The sequence below is a fragment of the Notolepis coatsorum genome (assembly GCF_963971535.1).
Source record: "Notolepis coatsorum genome assembly, chromosome: 4".
NCBI classification, from domain to species: Eukaryota; Metazoa; Chordata; class Actinopteri; order Aulopiformes; family Paralepididae; genus Notolepis; species Notolepis coatsorum.
In genome coordinates, this window is record NC_140168.1 from 75009816 (window position 1) to 75036858 (window position 27043).

Consider the following 27043-nt stretch of genomic DNA (forward strand, 5'->3'; position numbering starts at 1 on the left):
GTTTTGTCACGCCTTTTCTTTCGTAATGTTATACCGGGTTGTGGAGACGTTTCACCCGTTTCATTTGCTACGTGCCACCTTATGCTCCGTTATTCACAATAAATAATTATTGTTTAATTGTGAAAGAGCAACCATCGTTTCCGTCTCATCCATTCTACTCTGCACATGGGTCCAGCACACCTACCCCAATGCTAACACATATTTTAAGCAAGATCGGGCTGCTGACACAGTTACACAGAGTCCATTTAATTTGTAATCTAGTTCAGAAAAAGGCAGCAAATCAAGACCACATGTGGTGCTTTCTCCCAATCTAATATGCCAGGAACACCACAAACAAACTAAGAATCCCAACTACTGGATAACTGGCATCAGGAACAACAGGACCGTGTGGTCGCCTGGCCAGGACCGTGTGGTTGATTGATTGATTGAAAATGTTATTAACAGATTGCAGAATGGGTACAGTACAGCTCAATACACACAATTGTTAAGGGGATGCAGACCAGAGAAATACTTTCGTCTTGTTTACACCGGGGTCCCCCATTTTCAATTCATCATAACATATGACATACATGACATACAGATAGACAGTACTGCTACATCTATACATTTATGACATACCAGATTTACAAATACAGTACTGTTTGTGATACAAAAAGAGTTTAAAAACAAGAGAGTATATACATTTGACGAAGAAACTGTACATTGGAGGAGGTTCAGACCCGGCGCCATGGGCGGGCATTAGGGGGCCGGGCAGGGGTGCAGTCGTAATATGGGCCAAGGCCAAACGCCACGTGCACGCGCGCTCCCGCGCATACATGTATCTCCTCTTTCATGAGTCGGAGCTGGGGACGAGACGGGCGGTCTTTTGTCACTTAACACACGCCCAACACTCCACACACACGCACACACACACACGCACGCACGCACATGTCGTCAGCACGCACAACGTCGTTTGACCGCGTATGCCCAGCACTGCACCCCTGGGGCCGGGCCCGCCCACTGAGTCAGCTGTGCCCACCCTGGTAAAAAAATATATATATTTTTGGTCAATCAAAGTCAACTATCCAAATCCTTAGTCGGGGACAGCCCTAGTGGGCACTGATGTCAACAACAACACTACTGAAGCTAGCACGGCACTCTGTGAGAATTCGTTTTCTACCCTCTTTACAGAACATCGTCTTAGTATGCTTCATCGACGCAAGGCCAATTTAATTCAGTTGGCATTTGAAAAGGACTTAACAAAAAAGTTCAGGAATGAGTGGAGGGGCAGTGTTTTAAGAAGATTTCACTCTGTCCCCAAACGCCGCTTGCCGCTCTACTAATGATGGAAGCTAGCACGGCACTCTGTGAGAATTCGTTTTCTACCCTCTTTACAGAACATCGTCTTAGTATGCTTCATCGACGCAAGGCCAATTTAATTCAGTTGGCATTTGAAAAGGACTTAACAAAAAAGTTCAGGAATGAGTGGAGGGGCAGTGTTTTAAGAAGATTTCACTCTGTCCCCAAACGCCGCTTGCCGCTCTACTAATGATGGTGAGTAGCCTGTGGAGGAATTGTTTGCTTTTTTATGCACCTTATTTTTGTCAGTTCAGTTTGTCAGTGAATTCAGAAGTGTTGAATAAATGGAGACTTTTCAAAGATATAGAATAGAATATAAATGTATTATCCTGAGGGAAATTTGACACTGCAAATCACTCAACATTAAACATTTAGACAGAACAAGTCACAAATAAGAATAACAAAACAAATGGCCTAAGCATAGAATAAAATGAAATAGAATAAAAATAGAATAAAAGATACAGTAAATAAATACAGTAAAAATATACTGAAGTCAGGGGAGCTCCAGTAGCTCACCGCGTACCTCGAACGCTATTTCGGCGTCGGGGACAACCGTGCGCGTCACGGATCTGGGGTAGCGAGTTCGACTCCCGGACAAGCCGTACTTTCTCAGAGTGTCTTTCCCCCCATCTGTACCCCCATTCAACCTGTTTCTGTCGGTCATACTTGACCAGAAAAAAGCGATAAACGCAAAAAGAACCAGCTGACTGGTCAAAGTTTAAAAAAAATATATATATACTGAAGTCTACAGTAGGTGTAATATTGCACAGTGCTGTTTAAAAAGTAAGAGTCCAGGAAGATGGTAACTGTCACTCTGTGCTCAGTGATGCAGTGAGGCACAGTGATGCATTGTATAGTCTGATGGCTGTCGGAATGAAGGACTTCCTGTGCCGTTCAGTGCTGCATTTAGGTAGTGTGAGCCTATAAACATGCTCCTCCTGTCAGCCAAGTCTGTGTATAGTGGGTGGGAGGGGTTTTCCCTGATGGCCTGGAGCTTAGCAATGTTCCTCCTCTCCGCCACCCTCACTAGAGTCCAGCTCCACCCCAACCACGCTACTGGCCTTCCTGACCATCTTATCCATCCTGTTTGTGTCCCCTGCTCTCAGTCCGCTGCCCCAGCAGGTCTGTTATATATATATCCGTTCAGTCTGTTTTTGTATAAGTGAATGTTCTTAAGATAGAGAGAAATTAGATTTTTCAATGGCCTCTCTGCTGTTTAGTTCAGCACCGTGGGCAGCGCCAAGCAAGCCACAGCGCTGTTGTCCTAGCTGAAACGTATAAAAGGGAACCTGTGTTGAAAAACCATTGTGCCCCCCCGGGAACATTTTATGCCCCCCCACTCATTTGTTTCTGCAGCCTGGTCTGAGGAGGTTGGGTAGGTGGGGTGGAGGGGGGTTGGGTAGGTGGGGTGGGGTGGGGAAACTGTACATTGTAGGTGGGTAGGGTGGGGGGGGGGGGGGGGGGGGGTAGGCGGGGTGGGGTAACTGCACATTGGATTATCCACGAAACCTTACTTGGTCCCCAAGAAGAGGGTCTCGTGTATTATTGGGTTTAATCGGACATTTACTGTACATTGGAGGGGGTTGGGTTAGGACATTTACAGGGGCCAGTTTCGAATTGCAGTCTCTCGTAGGTGCTATTTGAGAGTGGTTTTGAAAGTGGGTAGTGATTCACATTCCTTTACAGCTGTGGGTAGGGCGTTCCACATTGATGTGGCATAATTGCTAAATGTGTTTAGTCCCTTGTTTGAGCTGAATCTGGGTTTCACATGATCCAGTCGCCTGGATAGGACTGTGTGGTCACCTGGATAGGACTGTGTGGACGCCTGGATAGGACTGTGTGGTCGCCTGGATAGGACTGTGTGGTCACCTGGATAGGACTGTGTGGTCGCCTGGATAGGACTGTGTGGTCGCCTGGATAGGACTGTGTGGTCACCTGGATAGGACTGTGTGGACGCCTGGATAGGACTGTGTGGTCGCCTAGATAGGACTGTGTGGTCACCTGGATAGGACTGTGTGGTCGCCTGGATAGGACTGTGTGGACGCCTGGATAGGACTGTGTGGACGCCTGGATAGGACTGTGTGGTCGCCTGGATAGGACTGTGTGGTCGCCTGGATAGGACTGTGTGGTCGCCTGGATAGGACTGTGTGGTCACCTGGATAGGACTGTGTGGTCACCTGGATAGGACTGTGTGGTCACCTGGATAGGACTGTGTGGTCGCCTGGATAGGACTGTGTGGTCGCCTGGATAGGACTGTGTGGTCGCTAGGGCTGTCTTAAATACTTCGAAGCTTCATTCGATGGGCATGGGATTCGAATATGAAAATAAAATTTGAATATATAAAAAATTATAATTTTGTGCAAAATCAACTCTGCCTCTCTTTGTTAATTACAACAAGCAATGCTGTTTGTTATTTAAGATGAGGTCGGACTCGGCAGTGACTGATTTGTGTTCATTGTGCTGCTTTTATAAAGCCTCAAATGACGGCTTACAATATTTCATGAAAGTGTTTCGTTTGTCTAAGATTTAAAAAGGTTTAAACTTTACAGCACTGACAAAGTTGAACAAAGTCCCACAATATAAAAAGAAAAATTATAATAAAATAAAAATATAAATATATATATATATATTTTATCTCAAAGCTTCGAATTAAAATCGAATCTCGGCCCCGAAGCTTTGAATTCCAAAAAAGAATTCGAAGGTCAGCCCTAGTGGTCACCTGGATAGGGCTGTGTGGTCGCCTGGCTAGGACCGTGTGGTCACATGGCATCAGGAACAACAGGACCGTGTGGTCACATGGCATCAGGAACAACAGGACCGTGTGGTCACATGGCATCAGGAACAACAGGACCGTGTGGTCACATGGCATCAGGAACAACAGGACCGTGTGGTCACATGGCATCAGGAACAACAGGACCGTGTGGTCACATGGCATCAGGAACAACAGGACCGTGTGGTCACATGGCATCAGGAACAACAGGACCGTGTGGTCACATGGCATCAGGAACAACAGGACCGTGTGGTCGCCTGGCTAGGACCGTGTGGTCACATGGCATCAGGAACAACAGGACCGTGTGGTCGCCTGGCTAGGACCGTGTGGTCACATGGCATCAGGAACAACAGGACCGTGTGGTCGCGTGACAGGGACCACGTGGTCACGTGGCTATGGAGTTTTTTTTGTGTGACAAATCAACATTAAACATAAAGCAGTTGAGAGCCACTGTACTCTGGGTTCCTGCTGTCAGCTCACCATCTGCATGAGGCTCTTCCCTCCTTGGGAGGTGATGACCCGGAGGTCCGGCTTTCGACTGTTGGCCATCGACTGAGGGCTGGGGGTCGGGGGCGGTGACTTGGCCGGGACTACCTTCCCCAGGCTGTTGCCGTTGGAGACGGAGAGGAGGCCCGGAGAGGCCCTGGCACTGATGTATCCATTTGCTGCGGAGGTGTGGAAAAACAATAAGAAGAAGTGAGGCGAGGGTGACGTGGAACATCTTTGCAATAAAGAACGCAGTGGGGGGTGCAACTCAACTAGGGCTGTCAGAATGAATTTCAATATTTGAATTTCAATCAGAAAGAACCCATTATTGATTTAAGGTGAATATATTGATCATTGGTTCTTGTCCGTCTTTTGTGATTTTGGAACCAAACTGCAATGATAAATGCAGGTGTAACAAATAACAGCCCAATGCTTAATGATAGTTTCCGATTCATACTACCCATAATAGCAAATACAACACACAATGAACTTAATTGTGTAATTGTTAACATTTTACGCCTGCTTTGATGTGGTAATAAACAAATAATGTTCATGTTATTGTTAAATTGCCTCACTCTAAGAGAAAAGCCTGTATAAGAGACTAAAAAGGCTGATTGCTGCGAGTTCTTCTTCCTTTCATCCCTGCTGTGAAAAGACGTGTATAGATATTGATGCGATAAAGGAGTGAATTTGGAGGGGAGATACTGTACACTGCCGGGTAAAACACAGAGTCAACAGGAGCACAGTGTCAGTGGAAACTGTATTGGTCCCAATATAAGACCCTGATTATAAGACTTTCCCCAATATAAATGGTACAGTAAATGGCTGCATTTATATAGCACTTTTATCCAAAGCGCTTTACAATTTGCTCCCTTTCCTTGTTTTACATTGACTCACAGACCGATGGCAGAGGAAACCATGCAAGGTGTCAACCTGCACATCGGGAGCAATTAGGGGTTAAGTGTCTTGCTCAAGGACACTTCGACACGCTGCCCGGGAGGAGCGGGAATTTGAACCGGGAACCTCCAGATTACCAGACGACTGCTCTACCTCTTGAGCCACTGTCACCAAAATCTTGTTTTTTTTATAAAGAAAATAATTATATCTTATCAGAATGTACCAGTAATACTAACACAATGTAAAAAAACAAGGTCAGCTGATATACAATAAATATATATATATATACACACACACACACACACACACACACACACACACACACACACACACACACACACACACACACAGAAAATATATATACATTTCTAACATAATTTTGTCATCTCAAAGTGAAAAATAGATGATCTTAAAACTCCTCTGTGCTCATTGCTGACCTTAGTTAACTTGACCTACTTTTAACCCTCTGAAACCTAATGATGAGCCAGTGGAGTGGATCAACCAACATTAACCTTACTGTCTCACGGGGAGGGGGGTGCTTAAGTTTTAAGCTAGCGCAAAGCTAGCTGTGTCATATGAAACTATGAAATCACAAGGAATCCATAGATACCAAACAACCAAATGTCACATTTGCTCAACCAGGTGTCATTTGCAAAAACAAAAAACAAAACATTATCTTATATTCGCATCAATATGGCATAAAGAAGGAATCCATGAACTATAGCACATTTTAAATGTAACTAGACAGAGGTTTTAAAATTTAAGGGAATGGTACTTAGGTTGTACTTTAGTTTGTATATTGTATAGTGTTATTCCTCTTTTACATACTTTTTTACTGTATGAAGCACATTCTCAGGGGGCTCATACAGAACCAAGCATTTCACTGTAATCATGTACATGTACTTTATACGTGACAAATAAAAACAAACTTGAAACGTGAACTTGGAAGTAGTCTACTCTGGTTAGAGAAGTGATGACGAGGGGACTGCTGGCTCTAATCCACTAAAGAGCTGGTGGGAATTTAACGACAAACGTTCTCCCGTCATTCAAGAAGTATGAGAGATTTACAACTCTAATAAGTCACAACAATATAGCTGCTTCTCCCTTTCATGCAACGGCCTGGACCTACAAGCTCGCTGATAGGAGGACTGACACCTGACCCCCTTTGGGTCTCTCTCTCTCTCTCTCTCTCTCTCTCTCTCTCTCTCTCTCTCTCTCTCTCTCTCTCCCCTCTCATGTTGCACTGGGTGCTGGGAATTCCATGGATGTCTGTTGACGTCAATCACAGCCCCTCTCTCTCTCCCTCTCTCAGTTCTTTCCAGGGGCAGAGCCAAAGAGATAGCAAGAAGCAAATGTGGGGATGAAGGTGACAAGGATTTGGGGACGAATCCTCTTTAACCCCTTCACTACCACACTACAGAAGGTTAACCGTAGTGTTGTTGTGAAAGGGTTAACCCTTTGTCGTGTGGCAGTGAAAGGGTCAACCTTCTGTATTGTCGCAGTGAAAGGGTTAACCCTTTGGTAGTGTGGCAGTGAAAGGGTTAATGCAGACCAGATAACTCTTCACTTTACTCAGGAGCCTCAGCTTCAACCAGATGATTGTATTGTAAATGAGGGCTATTTAAGCAATAATACACAAGAACCAGTGGAATATCAGGAATATTGCCACGGCTGTGATGCGCCCGCAGCCACGAGAGCAAAGCTCGAGTGGTATAGGCATCACAGAGTGGCAATATTCCTGATATTCCACTGGTTCGAGTGTATTATTGCTTTTATACAGCAAGTTGCACCGTCAGGGAAAAATATAGGATGAATACAGACAATTCTAGGGTATTTTATATTAATTTCAGTGAACTTGGCGTAGAATTTTTGTTCCTAAAGATGTATCGTTGCTATGGAATTTCAAATGGAGTAGGCTATCAACCAGCTTGCAACACAAATGCCAAAAAAAAAATTATTACGGAAAAAAAACGCGGGGGATTCCCCAATCTGGATGCGTCAGCCCCAGTCTCCTCCGTAGACCATACCGTCTCATTTTTTATTTATTTTTTACTATCTTTTTTCCCCCTCCTCTTTTTTCGATTTTTCTCCCATCCCACTGTTAGTCGTTATGCCAATTCCCAACCCCCTTCCTGGTTGTTGCGCACCCCCCCTACTGTTGGTCCGGGAGGCCGGAGACTATCACATGCTATCCTCCGACACATGCGCAGCCAGCCGGCAGCCAGCCTGGCAGCTCAGATTCTCACTGGGAGAGTGTAACGTGTGGAAGGTCACACTACCTCCCACCAGATCCTTCCTTCGCTGAGCAGGCGCCCCGACAGAACTGTAGGAGTATTTTTCTGTTTACAACGCCCAGGACCCACCCATCAGCTTTCCCACCCTCTAATACAGCCAATTGTATTTGTGAGGATTGGCCCATTCCCGCCACACGCTTCAAGGTACTGTGAGGAGGATTGGCTCATTGCCACCACCACACGCTTCTAGGTCAAGTACCAATTGCCGTCACGCACCTGTCGGTTGTTTGTAATCAGCGCCCAGAGCCCTTCATATACTCAGGTCTTTCTGTCAATCGTTGTCGGGTCGTTTTGGATTACCACTGCTACTGCCTGTTCCCCCCGTTGTTGTGCCTCGTCTGTTTTTTCTTCAGGACGTCCATGGAAGTCGCCGCTGTTGTGTATCTCTATCATCCGTTGGAGCTGTGCCTCGTTGCCCGCTTTGCGCATTTGCGCTTTGGTGAGTTTTTGGAACGAACCTTTTGGATTCTCTGTTTTTCTGTGTGTTTGGATAACACTGAAGATTTGCCGTTTTTGTTTTGTACTGGACTCAGCTAAACTTGTGTGTTGGTAACACTGAAGATTAAGTCACGTGGGATTGTACTGGGCTCAGCTAAACTTGTGTGTTGGTAACACTGAAGATTAAGTCACGTGTGTTTATACTGGACTCAGCTAAGGAGGACGCCTCTGTATTCCGTTGGCTTGTTTATTGACCACTCTCTCTCTCTCTCCGTTCCTCCCCGAGTTGGATCCTGGAGTAGCTGCAGAGCCGCAGAGGCAGTGGCGCTACGCCGCTTCACCATCTCAATACCGGGACGATCTGCAGAGCCGCAGACAACTCTGCCAAGAACATTCTCCCCTTTGTTGTTCTTATTGTTATCTCGCTCATTCCTGTTTCAGAAATAAATACGCCCTAGTCTTTGGCTAACTCTGAACTACCTGTCTGTGCCGTGCTGTTGGGGTCGGTTTCAAACCATAACATTATTAGTACGGACGACCAGCCAAACTGAAAACAATGTGGAGAGCTGGGATCGAACACGCGAACCCAGCATCTCCAGCATTGGTGGTGAGTGCCTTGCCCACTGCACCACCTGGCCGCCTTCATACCGTCTCATTTAACAAGAGGCTTGTTTGAGATTCAAATAGCTCCTACAGGTACGTTAAATAAAACGTAACGTCCGCGGAGTAGGTCATGTCGACAGTTTCCGTTTGATGAAGCAGTTGAAACTTTCTACAACATTCTAAAGCCAGTACAGTGGTATATTCATGGTGATTTAACCGTGAGTGTAGGGGTGGACGGTATGGTCTAAAATTTATATCACGGTATAATTTGAAGCATAGACGGTAAATGTATATATCACGGTATCAGTGTTTCAGTTAGAATAATTTTTTTTGCCTGATAGGCAGGCTATATAAAGAATGACATCGTCAAGGCATGAAGATTTATAATATTTTAACTTAAAACTAGGCTACTTTTGCGTATACAGTCATTATATTCCAAATAAAATAAGTCCTGAGTCGAGACTCCGTGCTGCTCCCAACAAATCCCAATAGTATGCAGCCGCAGAGCCGCAGAGCTTTCAGGTCCGGTCACAGGCCCGCTCAACAGCGCCCCCCCACCCAACGGCTGAATTGCCAATGGCTGAATTGGAGTATTGCACTGTACAGGCACAGCGGCCCCGCTCTGCCGGCTCTGCAGCTGCATATGCTTCTCGCAAAATCCAGCATCCAGCCCCGCTGCCCAGCCGTCGTTATCAGAACACTACACACATATCATAATGTTCACGGCAAACTGTAGTTGATCACCAGGTATGTTTTATTAACGTAGAATAATTCATATAAGAAAAACGATAGGGAAATCTCTTACCTTTCTCCACTGGTTAAAAATGCCAGGAACTGAAATTGAAACTTGCTGTGCGCCGTGGTGATATGTGTTTATTATGAAATGACAATTGCGTGTTGACACGCCCACTGCGCGAAGCCTCCTAAATAACTTTTTCTAGTTTGCACATATCTATTATCTATGACTAATTCTATCTATTTTTAGGGGCAAATGCGAGTGAAATAGTCCGCTGTGGTTACATGACGTCATTGCTATTTTAGAGCTGCTCTACCGGTTACAAGGTATAGTCAAAATCCATACCGTAGAGCAAATTCATACCGTTTATACCGTATACCATTTATACCGTCCACCCCTACGTGAGTGTATCATGAATATACTCACGGCTTAGAACGCTCTCGACGAATCACAATGTGTGGTCGGACCTACCTGTTGTATAATTTATTGAATTTTTTATTTTACTGAACTATTTTATTGCACTGTAGTACTGCATCATTTTACTGTCTATTCTATTTTATGAAGTCTTTTTTTACTGCACTTTTCTACTTTGTCTACTCTATTCTATTTTTATTCTTTTTATTACTGCCTATTTTAAAACTGAATCAAACCGTAAACAAAGAGGCCTATTGGGATGTTAGATCCTAATATGAAAGAAGCAGTGAAGCCAGACCAGCACTCTCAGGTTCAAAATTTAATGGCAGCCTGAGAAATTTTGAACCTGAGAGTGCTGGTCTGGCTTCACTGCTTCTTTTATATAATACTTAATGGGATTTCAGCACCCAGTGTCGTATCTTGAGAGCGCGGTCTAACTTGACATTAGATCCTAATATGAAAAAATGTGATTTGCCTTACCTTGCTGCTATATTTTTTATGCTTGTTTTATGTTTTTTATGTCATTTTAAAACTGTGATTTGCCTTACCTTTCTGCTATCTTTTTTATGCTTGTTTTATATGTCATTTTATGCCATAGAATCAAACCATAAGCAAAGTGACCTATTCTCGAAGACACTCTGACGTCACGAGACCGCCGCCATCTTGGTATTGGGGAAATACCATCAAATATATGCATTGAGCTCCGTTTTTATTACATATTTGATCACATTCTTGTTCATTTCATAACCTTTTCATGTCATTTGTTTTGAAAATATTGAGGCCAACATGGCATTTCACTATTTCGAAAGCCTTTCTGGTGATTCTAAAAGTGCATGTTTCCCCCAAGCCATAGACATGCACTTAGACAGAAAGTTAAACAGACAGGAAGTTGACTTCGAGAATTGGGATGCTAGATCCTAATGTGAAATATTTGGATTTTATATGTCTGCACTTTGCCTTTTTTCTGCTGTAAAGCACTTTGAGCTGCAATTCTTGTATGAAAGGTGCTATACAAATAAAGTGTATTCTTATTATAACAGTAGCGTGTGGCAACAGAAGAAGGAGTTGTGAAGCGCCGGCTAGAAGCCCTTTTTGGAGCCTCCCAAGAATGCATCGAAGGAGGCGTCTCTATCTCACTGTGTTAAGCCATTACAATATTGCTTTGTCTTCACTTTAACTCTGACAGACCTGTGAATATGCACTCTGACAGACTGAAAGTCCGTCCGTATGGGCGTACTGTATTATTTTCTTTTCCAATAAACCTGTATTGTATTCATTTAACGTGAGTCTCTTTCTGCTCCTGTTTTATTATTTCAGAATATCTAATTCGCAGTGTGACACTGTTTTAGGCTGCTGGATGTCCGTGGAGAACCTGGTGGTTTGCACTCTGATTTAAGGCCAATCTCTTGTCTCTGTATTTCATTTAACCATCCCTGGAGACGTCAAAAAATCCACCACATTCTTGGTGTCTGAAGTGGGGATGCCAACCGATCCTGCCGGTGCAGACGGGCTCTTCATCGCTCTACAACACAGCCACGTCTGGGACAGTGAGGAATTGTCTGTCTGCATCGGCTGGTCGGGACGGCATTCCACGGGCATTACATGCAGCGTCGCGGCGAGTTAGGTAAGCAGGAGTGGGGGGGGGGCGTCTGAATGTAATACTATCTGTGTTTATCTCTATATGTATGTGACACTGCGAGAAGTCAACCCTGGTTACTTTGGTCACTATCTGTGTTTATCTCTATATGTATGTGACACTGCGAGAAGTCAACCCTGGTTACTTTGGTCACTATCTGTGTTTATCTCTATATGTATGTGACACTGCGAGAAGTCAACCCTGGTTACTTTGGTCACTATCTGTGTTTATCTCTATATGTATGTGACACTGCGAGAAGTCAACCCTGGTTACTTTGGTCACTATCTGTGTTTATCTCTATATGTATGTGACACTGCGAGAAGTCAACCCTGGTTACTTTGGTCACTATCTGTGTTTTTCTCTATATGTATGTGACACTGCGAGAAGTCAACCCTGGTTAGGCTTTGGTCACTATCTGTGTTATTGATTATGTATGTGACACTGCGAGAAGTCAACCCTGGTTAGGCTTTGGTCACTATCTGTGTTATTGATTATGTACGTGACACTGCGAGAAGCTCAACTTTGATGTGGGCTTTGGTCACTATCTGTGTTAAGATAAGATAAGCTACATACGTGACACTGCGAGAAGCTCAACTTTGATGTGGGCTTTGGTCACTATCTGCTACATACGTGACACTGCGAGAAGCTCAACTTTGATGTAGGCTTTGGTCACTATCTGTGTTAAGATAAGCTACATACGTGACACTGCGAGAAGCTCAACTTTGATGTGGGCTTTGGTCACTATCTGCTACATACGTGACACTGCGAGAAGCTCAACTTTGATGTGGGCTTTGGTCACTATCTGTGTTAAGATAAGCTACATACGTGACACTGCGAGAAGCTCAACTTTGATGTGGGCTTTGGTCACTATCTGCTACATACGTGACACTGCGAGAAGCTCAACTTTGATGTGGGCTTTGGTCACTATCTGTGTTAAGATAAGATAAGCTACATACGTGACACTGCGAGAAGCTCAACTTTGATGTGGGCTTTGGTCACTATCTGTGTTAAGATAAGCTACATACGTGACACTGCGAGAAGCTCAACTTTGATGTGGGCTTTGGTCACTATCTGTGTTAAGATAAGATTGCATGTTACAACTTGTAACCCCTGGTGGTCACTATTTCCACATGTTTCAACTTGGGCGACGGCTAACTGTAAACAGTTTTTTTCTCTTTGTTTCCAGCCAGTACAACTATGAGGGATATCCAGACATGTAACACACTGACCATGTTTGAAATTGTTGTTGTTTTTTTTGTGTTTGATTTCTTTTCCTTTGGCCGGCGCAATCTCATTAACGCGACGCATGACATCCAAGATGCAGTATTAATCAATGCTGTCGAACTCAGATCTATGGAATGTGAGGGGGAGGATGGTGCGTTTCTCTCAGCGCAGGAGAAAGAAGATAACGAATATGCACCAGGGCCGTACTTCCCACTGCAGGGCCACGCTGTCCCTGGGCAACCACACCACCTAGGGGCCCCATCTCCACCGGCACACCAGCCACCATACCCATATGAACCCACGGAGGACGACGACAACCTAATCAGGTTCAGTCCCAAGTCCAACAGGAACCGCCTGCTCAACATCTCGCATGATATGGCAACACCACAGCAGGGCCGGTGCTATGGAAGCGGGGCCCGGGGATCAGTGGAGGCCCTGGGAGGGCAACTGGGACAGGAACTCCAGCTAAGCTCCCTGTGCGATAGCCCCGCCCTGCCACGAAGATAAGAACGCACCGCTGCTGGGATCCACAGGAACCCCTACCACGCACCCCAGTCGGCAATACAAGCCCTTTTGCATAAGTAGGGCCTACCCCACCACGCCAACGACGGCCCCGGCCTGTACAAACAACGAATATCCTACCTCCCTACTCCCTACTCCCTGCACCTGGTGTGCTGCTGTATTCAACTATGGGGAGATGACTGCTACTGTACTCAACGGCATCCAGCCTCCTTACAACAGATATATCGTTCTGTGTGTGAAGGAGTGGGAAGACACCTGACTGCTACTGTACTCAACGGCATCCAGCCTCCTTACAACAGATATATCGTTCTGTGTGTGAAGGAGTGGGAAGACACCTGACTGCTACTGTACTCAACGGCATCCAGCCTCCTTACAACAGATATATCGTTCTGTGTGTGAAGGAGTGGGAAGACACCTGACTGCTACTGTACTCAACGGCATCCAGCCTCCTTACAACAGATATATCGTTCTGTGTGTGAAGGAGTGGGAAGACACCTGACTGCTACTGTACTCAACGGCATCCAGCCTCCTTACAACAGATATATCGTTCTGTGTGTGAAGGAGTGGGGAAGACACCTGACTGCTACTGTAGTCCACTGTGACTGCTACTGAGAATGACAACAAGGGAAGCCAGTGTGCATATTAAAAAGTCAAATTTCTGATTTAGATATGGGTACATATTCAGAGTTTGAAAATACTACTTATATTAAGACTGCCATTTTATTTTATTTGTTCTTTGTTTCCTATTAACTGCTGTCGGCGCTTCGGGTCACTGAGAAGCGCTTTATAAGGCGCCAGCGACCAATCTGTCCCCGGCCTGGGACTCTTCCCCTTTTCAATTTGCACCTGAACTTTTTTTCCCCCTCTTCTTTCTTTCTCAAGAGTTATTGTTCTACCTTATTATGTTTTAAAAAAAAAATTTATTGTACCTAAGGATGCAACATTTTGCAATTACCTGCTTGGAATTATCGTCCTACTTAGCCAAGTATGACATTATGATGTATTAATGTTGATTGATTTGATGTTCTGCATGGTGTCTTGAGACTGTGGTTTAGTGATATTGATGGTTGAAATTACCAGGATGTGCCAAAAATGGCACAAAGTGGGGAATGTGAAGGGTAATTTCACATCCTCCTCCTCCTCCTCCTCCTCCACCCCCTCCTCCTCCTCCTCCCCCCCCCCCTCCACCTCCTCCTCCCCCTTCTCTCTTTGTGAAGTCATGATTTCTGTTTAAAGACAGGGCACCCATTCATCTGGCCTGATAAGTTTGTCAAGGTCAGCGCCGGCTAGAAGCCCTTTTTGGAGCCTCCCAAGAATGCATCGAAGGAGGCGTCTCTATCTCACTGTGTTAAGCCATTACAATATTGCTTTGTCTTCACTTTCACTCTGACAGACCTGTGAATATGCACTCTGACAGACTGAAAGTCCGTCCGTATGGGCGTACTGTATTATTTTCTTTTCCAATAAACCTGTATTGTATTCATTTAACGTGAGTCTCTTTCTGCTCCTGTTTTATTATTTCAGAATATCTAATTCGCAGTGTGACACTGTTTTAGGCTGCTGGATGTCCGTGGAGAACCTGGTGGTTTGCACTCTGATTTAAGGCCAATCTCTTGTCTCTGTATTTCATTTAACCATCCCTGGAGACGTCAAAAAATCCACCACAGAGTGATCTGTAGTGGTTTGCAGTAGCAACAGGAGTACGATGACACTCACGGATTGGACTCGGACATCCTCCATTGGAGTTGTTCAGGTCTCCTCCCAGAAGAGCACCTGTTGGAAGAGATTAGAGGAAAGCTGACGGAAATGTGACACAAACTGGGAAATCGTCGCTGGAACCATGTGGGCTCTACTCGCTCTACTGTTATCCCCCCCCCCCCCCCATTATGTAAACTGATAGTTCTGACTTTTAGAACCCTCCCAAAAAAAAGCAACATTACTAAATAAATGTAATATATTTAAAGAAAAAGCAACAGCAGTGCCTAAATCTCTTCCCATGCCCTAGTTCAGTGGTTCCCAAACTTTTTAATCAGGCCCAAATTGGGGGTAGTTGGAAATATTCTCAAGCCCCACCTAACCTGGACCCTACCTAGATGTAGGCTAGAATAGATTTTAGGCTACAAACATGCCATTTCCCCTACTACTAACAAGACAAGATTAACATAACAAGACACAAATTAAATTGGTGTCTATCTTCTTGTCTAACTTGGGGGTAAATGGAGTGTTCCCTTGATAAGTCAACCTGTTGTCATTGTATCAAGAGCTCAGTCATATCTACCTGTTGTTTAGTGTTAGTCAAAAGCTGAATATGGTGCCATGTAGAGGATGACATCACACTGTGGGACTCTACTGCATGTTACCATAGCAACTAAACTTACTAGTGCTCAGTCTATGTTACCATATCAACCGTGCTGACCAGTGGTTCCGAAAGTGGGGTTCGGGGACCCCTAGGGGTCCCTGAGGAGGTTCCAGGGGGTCCCCATAAAAATGGGAAATAATTAAACTTTCATTCACTAGAAGTTAGTCAAAAGAGAGAGAAAGAAATGTATATACTGTATATATCAACGCAATGTCGGCCAAACTGAACGTCTCCACATTTGGCACCAATGTGCGTTCACAGTGACGCGATGACCCTTCCTTCTTTTACAGATTCCTTGACTGAGACCAGGAAGAGACCAGTAAGCGGCTCATCGGTCAATTTCTGTCGGAAGCAGCAAGGCTCCTCGACTGAAGATCGCCACATGACATCATTCCCGGCGTGTGCACGAGAAAGACCCGGCGCTCGTCCCCCTGCGCTCACCTGCGCTGGCCGGTCGCTGGGGCAACCCGGGAGACACCGTGTTCCTCTGAAGAGCCGGTTGCTGCGGCGACAGGAGGTGAGGATCCGAGAGTGACGACGACATCACGTAGGAAGTGGTCACCAGGGCGTTGCCGGGGTTACTGAACTGCAGCGTGTTCTGATTGGACGCCTGGACCGTGACGGGCATGGAGAAGGCGGGGGGCTGGCCCGTAGACTGCTGTGGTGGGAGAGAAGTGACCTCACTGTAAAACAACGCGCCATGGCAACAAAACAGAACTCAAAAGGCAAACCTGCATTGATTTACCGAGCAGACAAATAAGGAGAAACCAGTTGAACTTCAAGCAGTGTGGAAAGGTGTCCTTCTGTATTTACAGTCAGTGACTGAGCTGCTAGCCATGGACGACCTCTACGCACAGGGGTGCAGAAGGAAAACCCGGAACATTCTCAAAGACCCTAGTCCCACAAACTTTTCACTCTGCTACCGTCTGGCAAACGGTACCGGAGCATCCGCACTAGAACCAGCATTCTTCTTCATACCTTCATTCCGCTAAAAGCTCTGTGGATGTCTTATTTTAAATTACTCTACATAAAATGTTTATCTATAGCACCTTTAAGTAAAAGACATGTATCATTTGTACATACTAGGGATGGGCATTTTGAGTTATATAGTAGTTGAGTAGTACGCTATAATGCATCAAAAACTATGTTTTGTGTACTAAAAAATATATTTAAATAATACACTCCAATAGAGTCTTTCCAAACCTTCTTACAAATCGATCAAAAATTGGTACAGTACCAATAGGTGTTTGTTTGGGCTGGTTGGTACAGTACCAATAGGTCTTTGTTTGGGCTGGCTGGACAGCCTTGACTCACTCCGTAGCGTTTGAAGAGGATGTCCAGGTCCTCGGTCGTCTTGCGGTACTTGTCATCATTCAGGGGGCTTTGGTCGATGGAGTCCTCTCCGTCTGGCTCGGGGCTGTCACAACCGTTGAAGCCTTTCTTTCTCAATGTCTGTGAAGGGAAAGATGGATGGGAGTGAATGGCAAGATGAGGAACACAGAGGAGAGAGCAGGGAAGAGGGGGAACACAAGGAGAGAGCAGGGAAGAGGGGGAACACAGAGGAGAGAGCAGGGAAGAGGGGGAACACAGAGGAGAGAGCAGGCAAGATGAGGAACACAGAGGAGAGAGCAGGGAAGAGGGGGAACACAAGGAGAGAGCAGGGAAGAGGGGGAACACAGAGGAGAGAGCAGGGAAGAGGGGGAACACAAAGGAGAGAGCAGGGAAGAGGGGGAACACAAGGAGAGAGCAGGGAAGGGGGGGAACACAGAGGAGAGAGCAGGGAAGAGGGGGAACACAAGGAGAGAGCAGGGAAGAGGGGGAACACAGAGGAGAGAGCAGGGAAGAGGGGGAACTCAGAGGAGAGAGCAGGGAAGAGGGGGAACTCAGAGGAGAGAGCAGGAAAGAGGGGGAACACAAGGAGAGAGCAGGGAAGAGGGGGAACACAGAGGAGAGAGCAGGGAAGAGGGGGAACACAACGGAGAGAGCAGGGAAGAGGAGGAACACAAGGAGAGAGCAGGGAAGAGGGGGAACACAGAGGAGAGAGCAGGGAAGAGGGGGAACACAAAGGAGAGAGCAGGGAAGAGGGGGAACACAAGGAGAGAGCAGGGAAGGGGGGGAACACAGAGGAGAGAGCAGGGAAGAGGGGGAACACAAGGAGAGAGCAGGGAAGAGGGGGAACACAGAGGAGAGAGCAGGGAAGAGGGGGAACTCAGAGGAGAGAGCAGGGAAGAGGGGGAACTCAGAGGAGAGAGCAGGAAAGAGGGGGAACACAAGGAGAGAGCAGGGAAGAGGGGGAACACAGAGGAGAGAGCAGGGAAGAGGGGGAACACAACGGAGAGAGCAGGGAAGAGGAGGAACACAGAGGAGAGAGCAGGGAAGAGGGGGAACACAAGGAGAGAGCAGGGAAGAGGGGGAACACAGAGGAGAGAGCAGGGAAGAAGAGGAACACAAGGAGAGAGCAGGGAAGAGGGGGAACACAGAGGAGAGAGCAGGGAAGAGGGGGAACACAAGGGAGAGAGCAGGGAAGAGGGGGAACACAAGGGAGAGAGCAGGGAAGAGGGGGAACACAGAGGAGAGCAGGCAAGAGGGGGAACACAAGGAGAGAGCAGGGAAGATGGGGAACACAGAGGAGAGAGCAGGCAAGAGGAGGAACACAGAGGAGAGAGCAGGGAAGAGGGGGAACACAAGGAGAGAGCAGGGAAGATGAGGAACACAGAGGAGAGAGCAGGGAAGAGGGGGAACACAAGGAGAGAGCAGGGAAGAGGGGGAACACAGAGGAGAGAGCAGGGAAGAGGAGGAACACAGGAGAGAGCAGGGAAGAGGGGGAACACAAGGAGAGAGCAGGGAAGAGGGGGAACTCAGAGGAGAGAGCAGGGAAGAGGGGGAACACAAGGAGAGAGCAGGGAAGAGGGGGAACACAAGGGAGAGATTGATAAAAACAAAATGATATATATATTTATATATACACACACACAGTGCAAATCCATCTGCATCAATCAACATTAACTTGAAATGATTCGCTATTAATGTGTTTGTAATTGATTTATAATTTATCATAACAATCAGCGAGAGATTCAGAGATTCACCAGGGGGTGAGGCAGTGTCGCTGCGCCTTCTTGCCCCTCCCTGTATTTGCATCGGAGCTGTACATTTTTTATGTAAAAAAAAGAAGAAGAAAAAAAGGCTCTCCAGAGGGGGAAACTCAGCCAATCAGAGTAAACGGGCTGTTGCCCGGGGCAACAATAGCCCGTACCTGTGCACATCCCTGGTGCAAAAAAAAAAAAAAAAAATCCACACAGCATCACATTTGGACAGAGGGCTCATTGATCTTTACCTCGATGATGTCGGCGTTGGTCCTGCTCTCGTGGGGCTCGTTGTACTCTGTGTATTTGAGCAGCACCTTGTCCATGTCCGTGCTGGCGTACTGGAACAGCTTGTTGGTGTGGTTGAAGATGATGAGGGCGATCTCGCAGTCACACAGCACGCTCAGCTCGTACGCCTTCTTCATCAGGCCGAACTTCCTCTTGGTGAACGTCACCTGAGGAAGAGGAGGAGGAGAAGTTTGATTCATTCGGGTGGAGGTGGATTTCCTTTCAAATTCAAATAGTGAAAAAAAACTCAATTATATTTAGACTTGGTTCACAAAATGAATGGAAGTGAATGAGGAGCCTGACACCTGGGAGAAATGGTGGCGTTGACAGCGGACGACAGGGACAGCAGTGGTCACTAGTTTACTAGTAGATGACCTTAGATAAAGGTAGGACTGATGAAACTTGACAAGTTCTACTAAATCCAACACGTTGACAGTTGAGTAACAGCTGCTCCCCCCCCCCCCTCTCTCTCTCTCTCTCTCTCTCTCTCTCTCTCTCTCTCTCCCTTTCCCTCTCCCTCTCTCTCACCACATTTTCCTTTTCGGGTCCAAGAAGGTTCTAAGGAGAACAGCATAATCTACTCAAAATAGACGTGAAAATGGAAGTTCTTCAATTCTTGTGCAGTGCGCAACCCCACAGAAATAGTCTCATAGCACCTCATCTCATCTACATCTAGTCAGAGAAGTCAAGCAATAATTGAACGTTAAGAATAGTGAAGGGGTGGGTAAAAAAAATTAAAAAATGTATGTAGATGATCGTTTCCTCTCTATGCTCCAAAGGAGGGATTCAATCTGGATGAACTCAATGATTGACTGATTGGGCAACTTGTGAAACTTATGTTGATATAATAAAAGTGACACGTCATCTAAGTGATAGAACTGCCTCATGTCTGCTGCTGCATCACAGCTGAAAGCTGTTCGTGTGTAAATATATACACTGTATATATATAGACTAGATACTGACTAGCTGTCTAAGATCATAGGACTAATGTTAATTATGTTGGGCCAGATTGTATCTGAATAGTGCTTCTCAAGTCAATAATAGTAAGATGAATGACTTTCTCTGTGGTCCCTTCTGAACCAGGCGTGCAGACAAGACATGCATACACACACACACACACACACACACACACACACACACACACACACACACACACACACACACACACACACACACACACACACACACACACACACACACACACACACACACACACACACACACACACACACACACACACACACACACACACACACACACACACACACACACACACACACACACACACACACACACACACACACACACACACACAGTGAGGACAGCTGATTGATCTGGAGCAGCTGTCCTCCGGGACGGGTCGGGGACTGATCTCTTTACACCGGGCACTTGGCTCGCACGGCTTCCAGCCCCCAGACGGGGCCTGGGCCTGGCTCCGAGTCAGTGTCGCTACGGCCCGACAGCTAATGTCAAATTAGTAGCCCTAGCAGGACAGATTCTTCATTCACACAGTGAATATACTGCGGACGTCGGTGCCGTGGAACGACACACGGAGAGAGTGACGGGAGACACACGCATGGAAAGACCTGAATACATGAGTGGGAACGGAAGACCGAAGGAATGCAGATGCTTCCATACAGGTGTACTGTAGGGGGGGGGGGAACGCATAGACCTGTTCGCTGTATACTAAACATACCGTGTTCGAGCCAATCAGCAATACCAACTGAGTCACGTGACGTGACTAAGTTGCCCCGGACCTGTGCGAGCTGCTGCACTAAAAGAATACGACGGGGCTCTATGGAGAAACCATGACACTCCGCTGACTAAAGTGGTTAACTACACTATGACACTTCTTTCCTCCATCTCTTACTAGACAATCTGATCTCTGATCAGATCTTCGTGGTCATGTTTAAATGAACATGTAGATTGTAGGGCTGGGCGATTAATCGATTTTATCGATTAATTCGAATTCATGATTTAGAAAGATTATTTTTGTATCCACTTTTTCTCCTCTTTTTCTATTTTTTCTCCCATCCCAATTCCAGTATGCCAATTCTTCCCTCCCCTGTCTTGAACGTTGCTTGCATATTCCCCCCACTGGCCAGTTGTGGGGAGGATAGAAGCCTTGCATGACGTGTTCCCTCCGGTACACGAGGAGGCAGCCTGTCACATCTTTTCACCTGCCAGCGCGGACTCTCATTGGCGAGGTGTAACGTGTGGGAGGCTCACACTACCCACGCCATTTCCTGTCTCTGCTGTGCAGGCGTCCCCAACCGACCTGTAGGAGTCGCCCCCACCCATCGACTTCCACCAGCTGACTCTGCCAATTGAGCCAGTATGACGGCCGGCCCGAGCCAGTATGACGGCCGGCCCAAGCCGGAGGCAACGCTGCCAGCCGGAGTCGAACCCGGTGTCTCTTGCGTTGGTGACGAGCGCAATGTCCACTGCGCCACCCAGCCGCCTGATTTAGAACGATTGTTTTTAAATGAAAATCGATAAAAAAAAAAATTATAATAATAATTTACCTTTTATTTTACAAAAAGTGATGTTTGGTGAAAGTTAGATTTGCACTTTATTAAATTCATTCTTGTTTGATGATCAAGAGGCACCTTTTATTTGTTTTAAGTGAAGTTTGGTGAAAAAGCAAGTTATTGCACTATTAATCCCAATAGGGACATTCATCTTTGTTTGATCAAGCGTAACCTTTTATATATATAATATATAATATATATATTATAATTTTTTGTAAGTGAAGATTGGTGAAAGTTAGGTTTGCACTTCAAAATGCATCTTGGTTTGATAATTTTTTTTTGTCAAATAAAAACAAAGCTTATTTGAATGATTTCCTTTGGCGTTTCTAGTTTTTAAAGGTCCCCTGTCTTATAAATTGCCTTTTCCAGTGTTTATCATTGTTTTCTAGCAATGGGGGTTTGTATCAATGGGGTCTGTTTCTCTAATTCTCATTTTCATCCTCCCTAATTCTCATTCTCATCCTCCCTCACTCAACTAAGCCATTCTGATTTGACTGTTTTGCTGACGTGAGTAAGGCACTGGTTGTAGTCACCGCCCACAATTAACAATTCGCTCAACAACAGAGCGAGTGGAATTACTTCCTCAAACGGGTTGACGTGCGCGGGTGCCGACAGAGACAGCAGAGAACGAGCGAGCGAGAGAGAGGGAGAGAGAGAGATAGAGAGAGATAGAGAGGGAGAGAGCATTTACACACACACTCACACGCACGCGGGGAAGGAGCTTCTCCCCCGCAGTCGGGAGCACTCGTATATCACTGTCAAAATATCTTTGCGCACGCTCCCACGCATGTGCCTAGGGCTGCGTCGATTAGTCACAAAAAAAAAATTAAAAATATTATAATTTTTTTTTTTTTTTTTTTTTTTGCACTACCTATCTTTGTGAAAGTGGCTTCTCAGCTCTGGTCCAGCCAGCTGAAGACTTCTTAGCTTAACATAACAGACCGACAGTAAGTTTGGGGGAACTAATGGGATAACTGGGGATGTTGTTTGGTCCTGGCAAGAGTCTCAAAGCAACTCTGAGGTCATGCTCAATGTCCAATCTGTTCCTCTGCTCTGTCTTCAGCTGGACCAGAGCTGAGAATCCACTTTCACAAAGATAGGTAGTGAAAAAAAAAATCTATTATATCTATTTTTTTTTTATAAATATAATTGTTTTTCGATTAGTCGACTAATCGAAAAAGTCATTAGTTGCAGCCCTACATGCGCCCATATTCCGATCCGTGCAATAATATTCACAGGGGTATTGTCATTTTGAAACAAGTTACCAATGCATTGTCCCATGGGATGATGCCCCCCCCCCCCACGGCAAAATTTATTAGTATCCCCCTCAATCTCTCTATCTGTCTGCCAGTGCAGACTGTGGGTGACACTCAAAGCGCTTATGGGGGCGGAACCCAAAACAGCTTGAAATCTTGAAGTGGAAAAATGCTGCTAGATTACTTGATTAGAAATACAAAACAAATGAATTATTTGGAAAAGAAACTTTATAGATGTGTTCCATAGACTCACAGGAATTGTGTAAAGTTGCCCAAATAGTGAAAGGAATAGCAAGACATGTCCCCTTTAACACATTCAGGGCCAACCACATATATATACGTGTTTCGGATCCAACGCTAGAGGGCCAACCATGTATATATATGTGGCAAGGTTGTTTTGGCTTTTATTCCATTGTAATATCCTACTCAATGTCACCGAGCGGCACTGCAGATTTACCCTACTCTTGGAATTCGGAAAAGTGCATTATCGGCCAGATCCTTTTTATTATGAATGGACTTTTCTGCCAGCCGATCGCCTGGAATAGTTTTTGGGATGCTGAATTCAGTATGCAGTAAAGGAATATAGCATCAGCCAATGGACATATGGATCTACCAGATGGTGATCGATAACTGGGAAATCCTTTTTGCAGTCCAACCGGCCACAGGTAAGAGCGATTTGACGTCAATTTCAGCTTGGTCGGGCTTTGATAGCCATCCACCCGGTCAGCGAATGAGGCTACTGAGGCTAATGCCGTTAGTGGTCATCAATAATCAGAAACGACGTCCCCCCCCCCCCCCCTTCATGCATTCATGGTGGACCATGATACAGACAATATGCATTTTGAGTTTTAACTCTAGCTTGGCATATTGAAGGGACAGTTTATAGTGTCAATTGACAAATGAGAATGGACAGATAGCAATAATATAAAGTATAGATTTAGCTCTACAAACAGCCTCATGCACAATGAAAGGTTGTTATGATATGCTGGCCGTATAGAGTGGGCCCTGTCTAATCCCAAATGGCCCAGAATGTGTTAAGAGAAGAAATCTATTAAAATCGTAAATCGGATGTGGTGTGAAAAAATCTGAGATTGAATTTTTAGGCCGTATCGCCCAGCCCTAGTAGATTGTTTGGAGAGTAATCTCCAGTAATAGGCAATAGCGATCTTTAAATACTTAACCTGCAAACACTTCACTTGCTTAGCTTATACAATCTTGCTGTAACTAAGATATTTTCTGGAAGAAATAATCGCTTTTGTGCATAGATCATATATAATATAATATTATATATATGCTTATAATATGCATTTCACGTGTGCATTTTCTTGTTGATAAGCAGATGGCATTGGATAAATGGATGTTAAATGTCTAAATGTCTAAATACTTAACCTACAAATGTAAAACTGTTCTGACAGCACAATATTGATGTTTTGTGCATAGATCCGTAGATTTATCAACTCTAAACACAAAATCCCATGCACACAGACACAGTAAACACGCTCTATCGATTACATGTTCCTCCCATTGTTAATAACGGGCAGCAATAAACAGGCTATGTTTTGGAGTGAATGCATGTCTTTGCATGTAATGTAACCGTTTACAATAAGAAATGTTCATGTATAAAAGAGCACTGACTACAAGTATGAGTGACACAAGGCCTCACCAATAAGAGCCCTCTATTTTCATAGAAACCGTTGCTGGGGCATGCTATTCTTTGGTCCCATACAGAGAATGAGGTTTGGCAATGTTAACTCATTCAGTGCCAGGGATTAGACGGGTCCCGTTCGAATAGCAATGCCACGCTTTAAAGATAGGAGTGCGTCACCTTGTTTGTAGAGCTATATATATATTCTATATTATAGCTATTGAAGGAAATAGCCTTGTTTTTCAATGTGTATATAGTGTAAATATCGGTGGATGACAGCATCTACTCATAGCCATCTCAGAGGAGGAGGACAACAGAGAGATAGTGTGTGTTAGCAGCAGACTAATAGCAGCAGCAGAGGATTTGGGCTGTGCTGTTAACATCAACAGATGATAGCCACAGCGTCAAGGTTACTCGATCTTGAGAAAGTGCATTACCAAGCCACAGCGTTTGTTTTGGGGTAAGAGGTGCATAATATCAACATCGCCGTTGCTATAGTGATTTGGGTCAAAGTGCCCTTGCCATAGTAACAGTCACGAGAGAGAGGTCAACATCGCGAGACTTGAAGACGGTAAGCTGTGGGGTCTTCAGAAGACTAGTTAGATTGAGACACGACGCACAGGCGAGCAGACGTGTTGATCAGAGACTTTGAGATCCCTCCCCACCCTCGCTGGGTGGGGGAGGGGAAGTGACACATCATCGCTAGGTAGAAGAATGAATGAATTAAGACTGTTCAAGGACATTACAGAGTTGGTTACATCTGGTACGGAGCTATGTTTTTTTTTTAACTTTATTTTTTAGCGTTTATCGCTTTTCTGGTCAAGCATGACCGACAGAAACAGGTTGAAATGGGATGTAGAGCAGGGGAAGACATTCTGAGAAATGACGGCGGGTCCGGGAATCGAACTCGTGTCCCCCAGATCCGTGACGAGCACGGTTTTCCCCGACGCAGAAATAGCGCCGAGATATGCGGTGAGCTACGGGAGCTCCCCCTGGTACGGAGCTATGTTTATGAAAATAAACATGAGGATCTAAGGAAAGAGATCACGTTGCAGTGTTGTTTCTTCTGACTATGGATGTACTAACAGGGGTTGATACAGTGTGAGACAGCTAATGAGATATCCAAGTAAAATGACACAACACGGAGGCCAGTCACAGAACAGCAGGTGACGAGTGAGAGAAATTATTAAAGGCTAGAAACACTGTTATCTAACACTATGGATACAATACTATGGCCCATTTGACATCGACTATCTATCGTTCAATATGTGAAAAAGAAAAAAAAAATTCATCCATACGTTCCCGTGTTATACCGTGGTGAATATAAGTATAGTTTTAGAGTGGTCTGGGGTAATTCCCGAAAGGCTGAGTTATAGCCTTTTATACAACGGCATGCAAATTTCTCGATTCTGATTGGCCATTCACACGTCTTTATTGGCAACAATCCACGGTCCTGGGCTCAGGACCCGCCCACAACCAAATCACATAACCCTCCCCGGCTCACTCCGGGAGAAAACAAGATCGCGGACAACAAATGGTTATGTTGAAAGCACCATAACGACTAAATATGAAGCGATTCTGTCAAGGGGAATGTGTTAGCCCTTTAAACAATGTTGGATGATGTAATTGATGGGTCTTGAGTCAATCTAGAACAAAAGAAAAATCGCGGTTTGATTGATAGATTAATTGATTGATTTAAATTTCTACTTCCTTCTTTCTACTGACTGCAGCGTTCTCTCTCACACGCTGGCGTACCCACAAACACACACACACACATACACACACACACACACACACACACACACACACATACACACACACACGCACGCACGCACACACACACACACACACACTGTGACACACACACACACACACACACACACAAGCACACACACACACACACACACACACACTCCTGTCTGCAACAGCGGGGGAGTCAGACTGAAAGAGAAGCAGCGCTGTTTTAAGTGAGCATGGTCTATTGAATTGATTGATTGGTTGATTGCTAATTTTATTACTGTACCCCTGGTTTCCAACTGGTTAAGTTTAGGCTAAAAGAAATAAATAAAAAAATAGGGCGAAGAAAACGTTTTTTTCCTATAGGGCAAAGAAAACGTTTTAATTTGTTTTACCTACTTTGTACCCATTCTGCATCTGGTAATAAAATTTTCAATCAATCATTCCAATAATACACAGTTGGATGTGTTAGTTGGTTGGATGCACTTCAAGCTGCTTCCACATGAGGCAACTTCTCTCAATCATTCCAATAATACACAGTTGGATGTGTTAGTTTGGTTGGATGCACTTCAAGCTGCTTCCACATGGAGTTGTGGGAACTACTTTTTCTGGCGGATGGTTTTTTCAATAAATCTTCGATTAATGTGTGTTTATTGTATAGAAATAAGGTTGGATGAATCTGGCAGTTGTATAAAAGCTTTACACCACGTGCAGTCGTGATTTGTGACCAATAAACCATGCCTAGGGGGGTCTAACGACCCTCGGCTGCGCCTCGGGCCTAACGAC

At 45.2% G+C, this 27043-nt stretch overlaps 1 protein-coding gene across 2 annotated transcripts in view; it reads right to left on the reverse strand.

The window, feature by feature from the left end:
* The window catches only part of LOC311227787 (myocyte-specific enhancer factor 2D homolog), a 125675-nt gene that overhangs the window by 29679 nt on the left and 68953 nt on the right, over window positions 1-27043 (reverse strand). For both annotated transcript variants that reach the window (XM_084313597.1, XM_084313596.1), the window contains exons 3-7: window positions 19052-19255; window positions 17032-17169; window positions 16159-16375; window positions 15075-15131; window positions 4589-4773 (exon numbers count right to left, since the gene is read on the reverse strand). In XM_084313597.1, the coding sequence (XP_084169723.1) occupies window positions 4589-4773; window positions 15075-15131; window positions 16159-16375; window positions 17032-17169; window positions 19052-19255 (801 nt within the window). The remainder of the gene's footprint in view (window positions 1-4588; window positions 4774-15074; window positions 15132-16158; window positions 16376-17031; window positions 17170-19051; window positions 19256-27043) is intronic.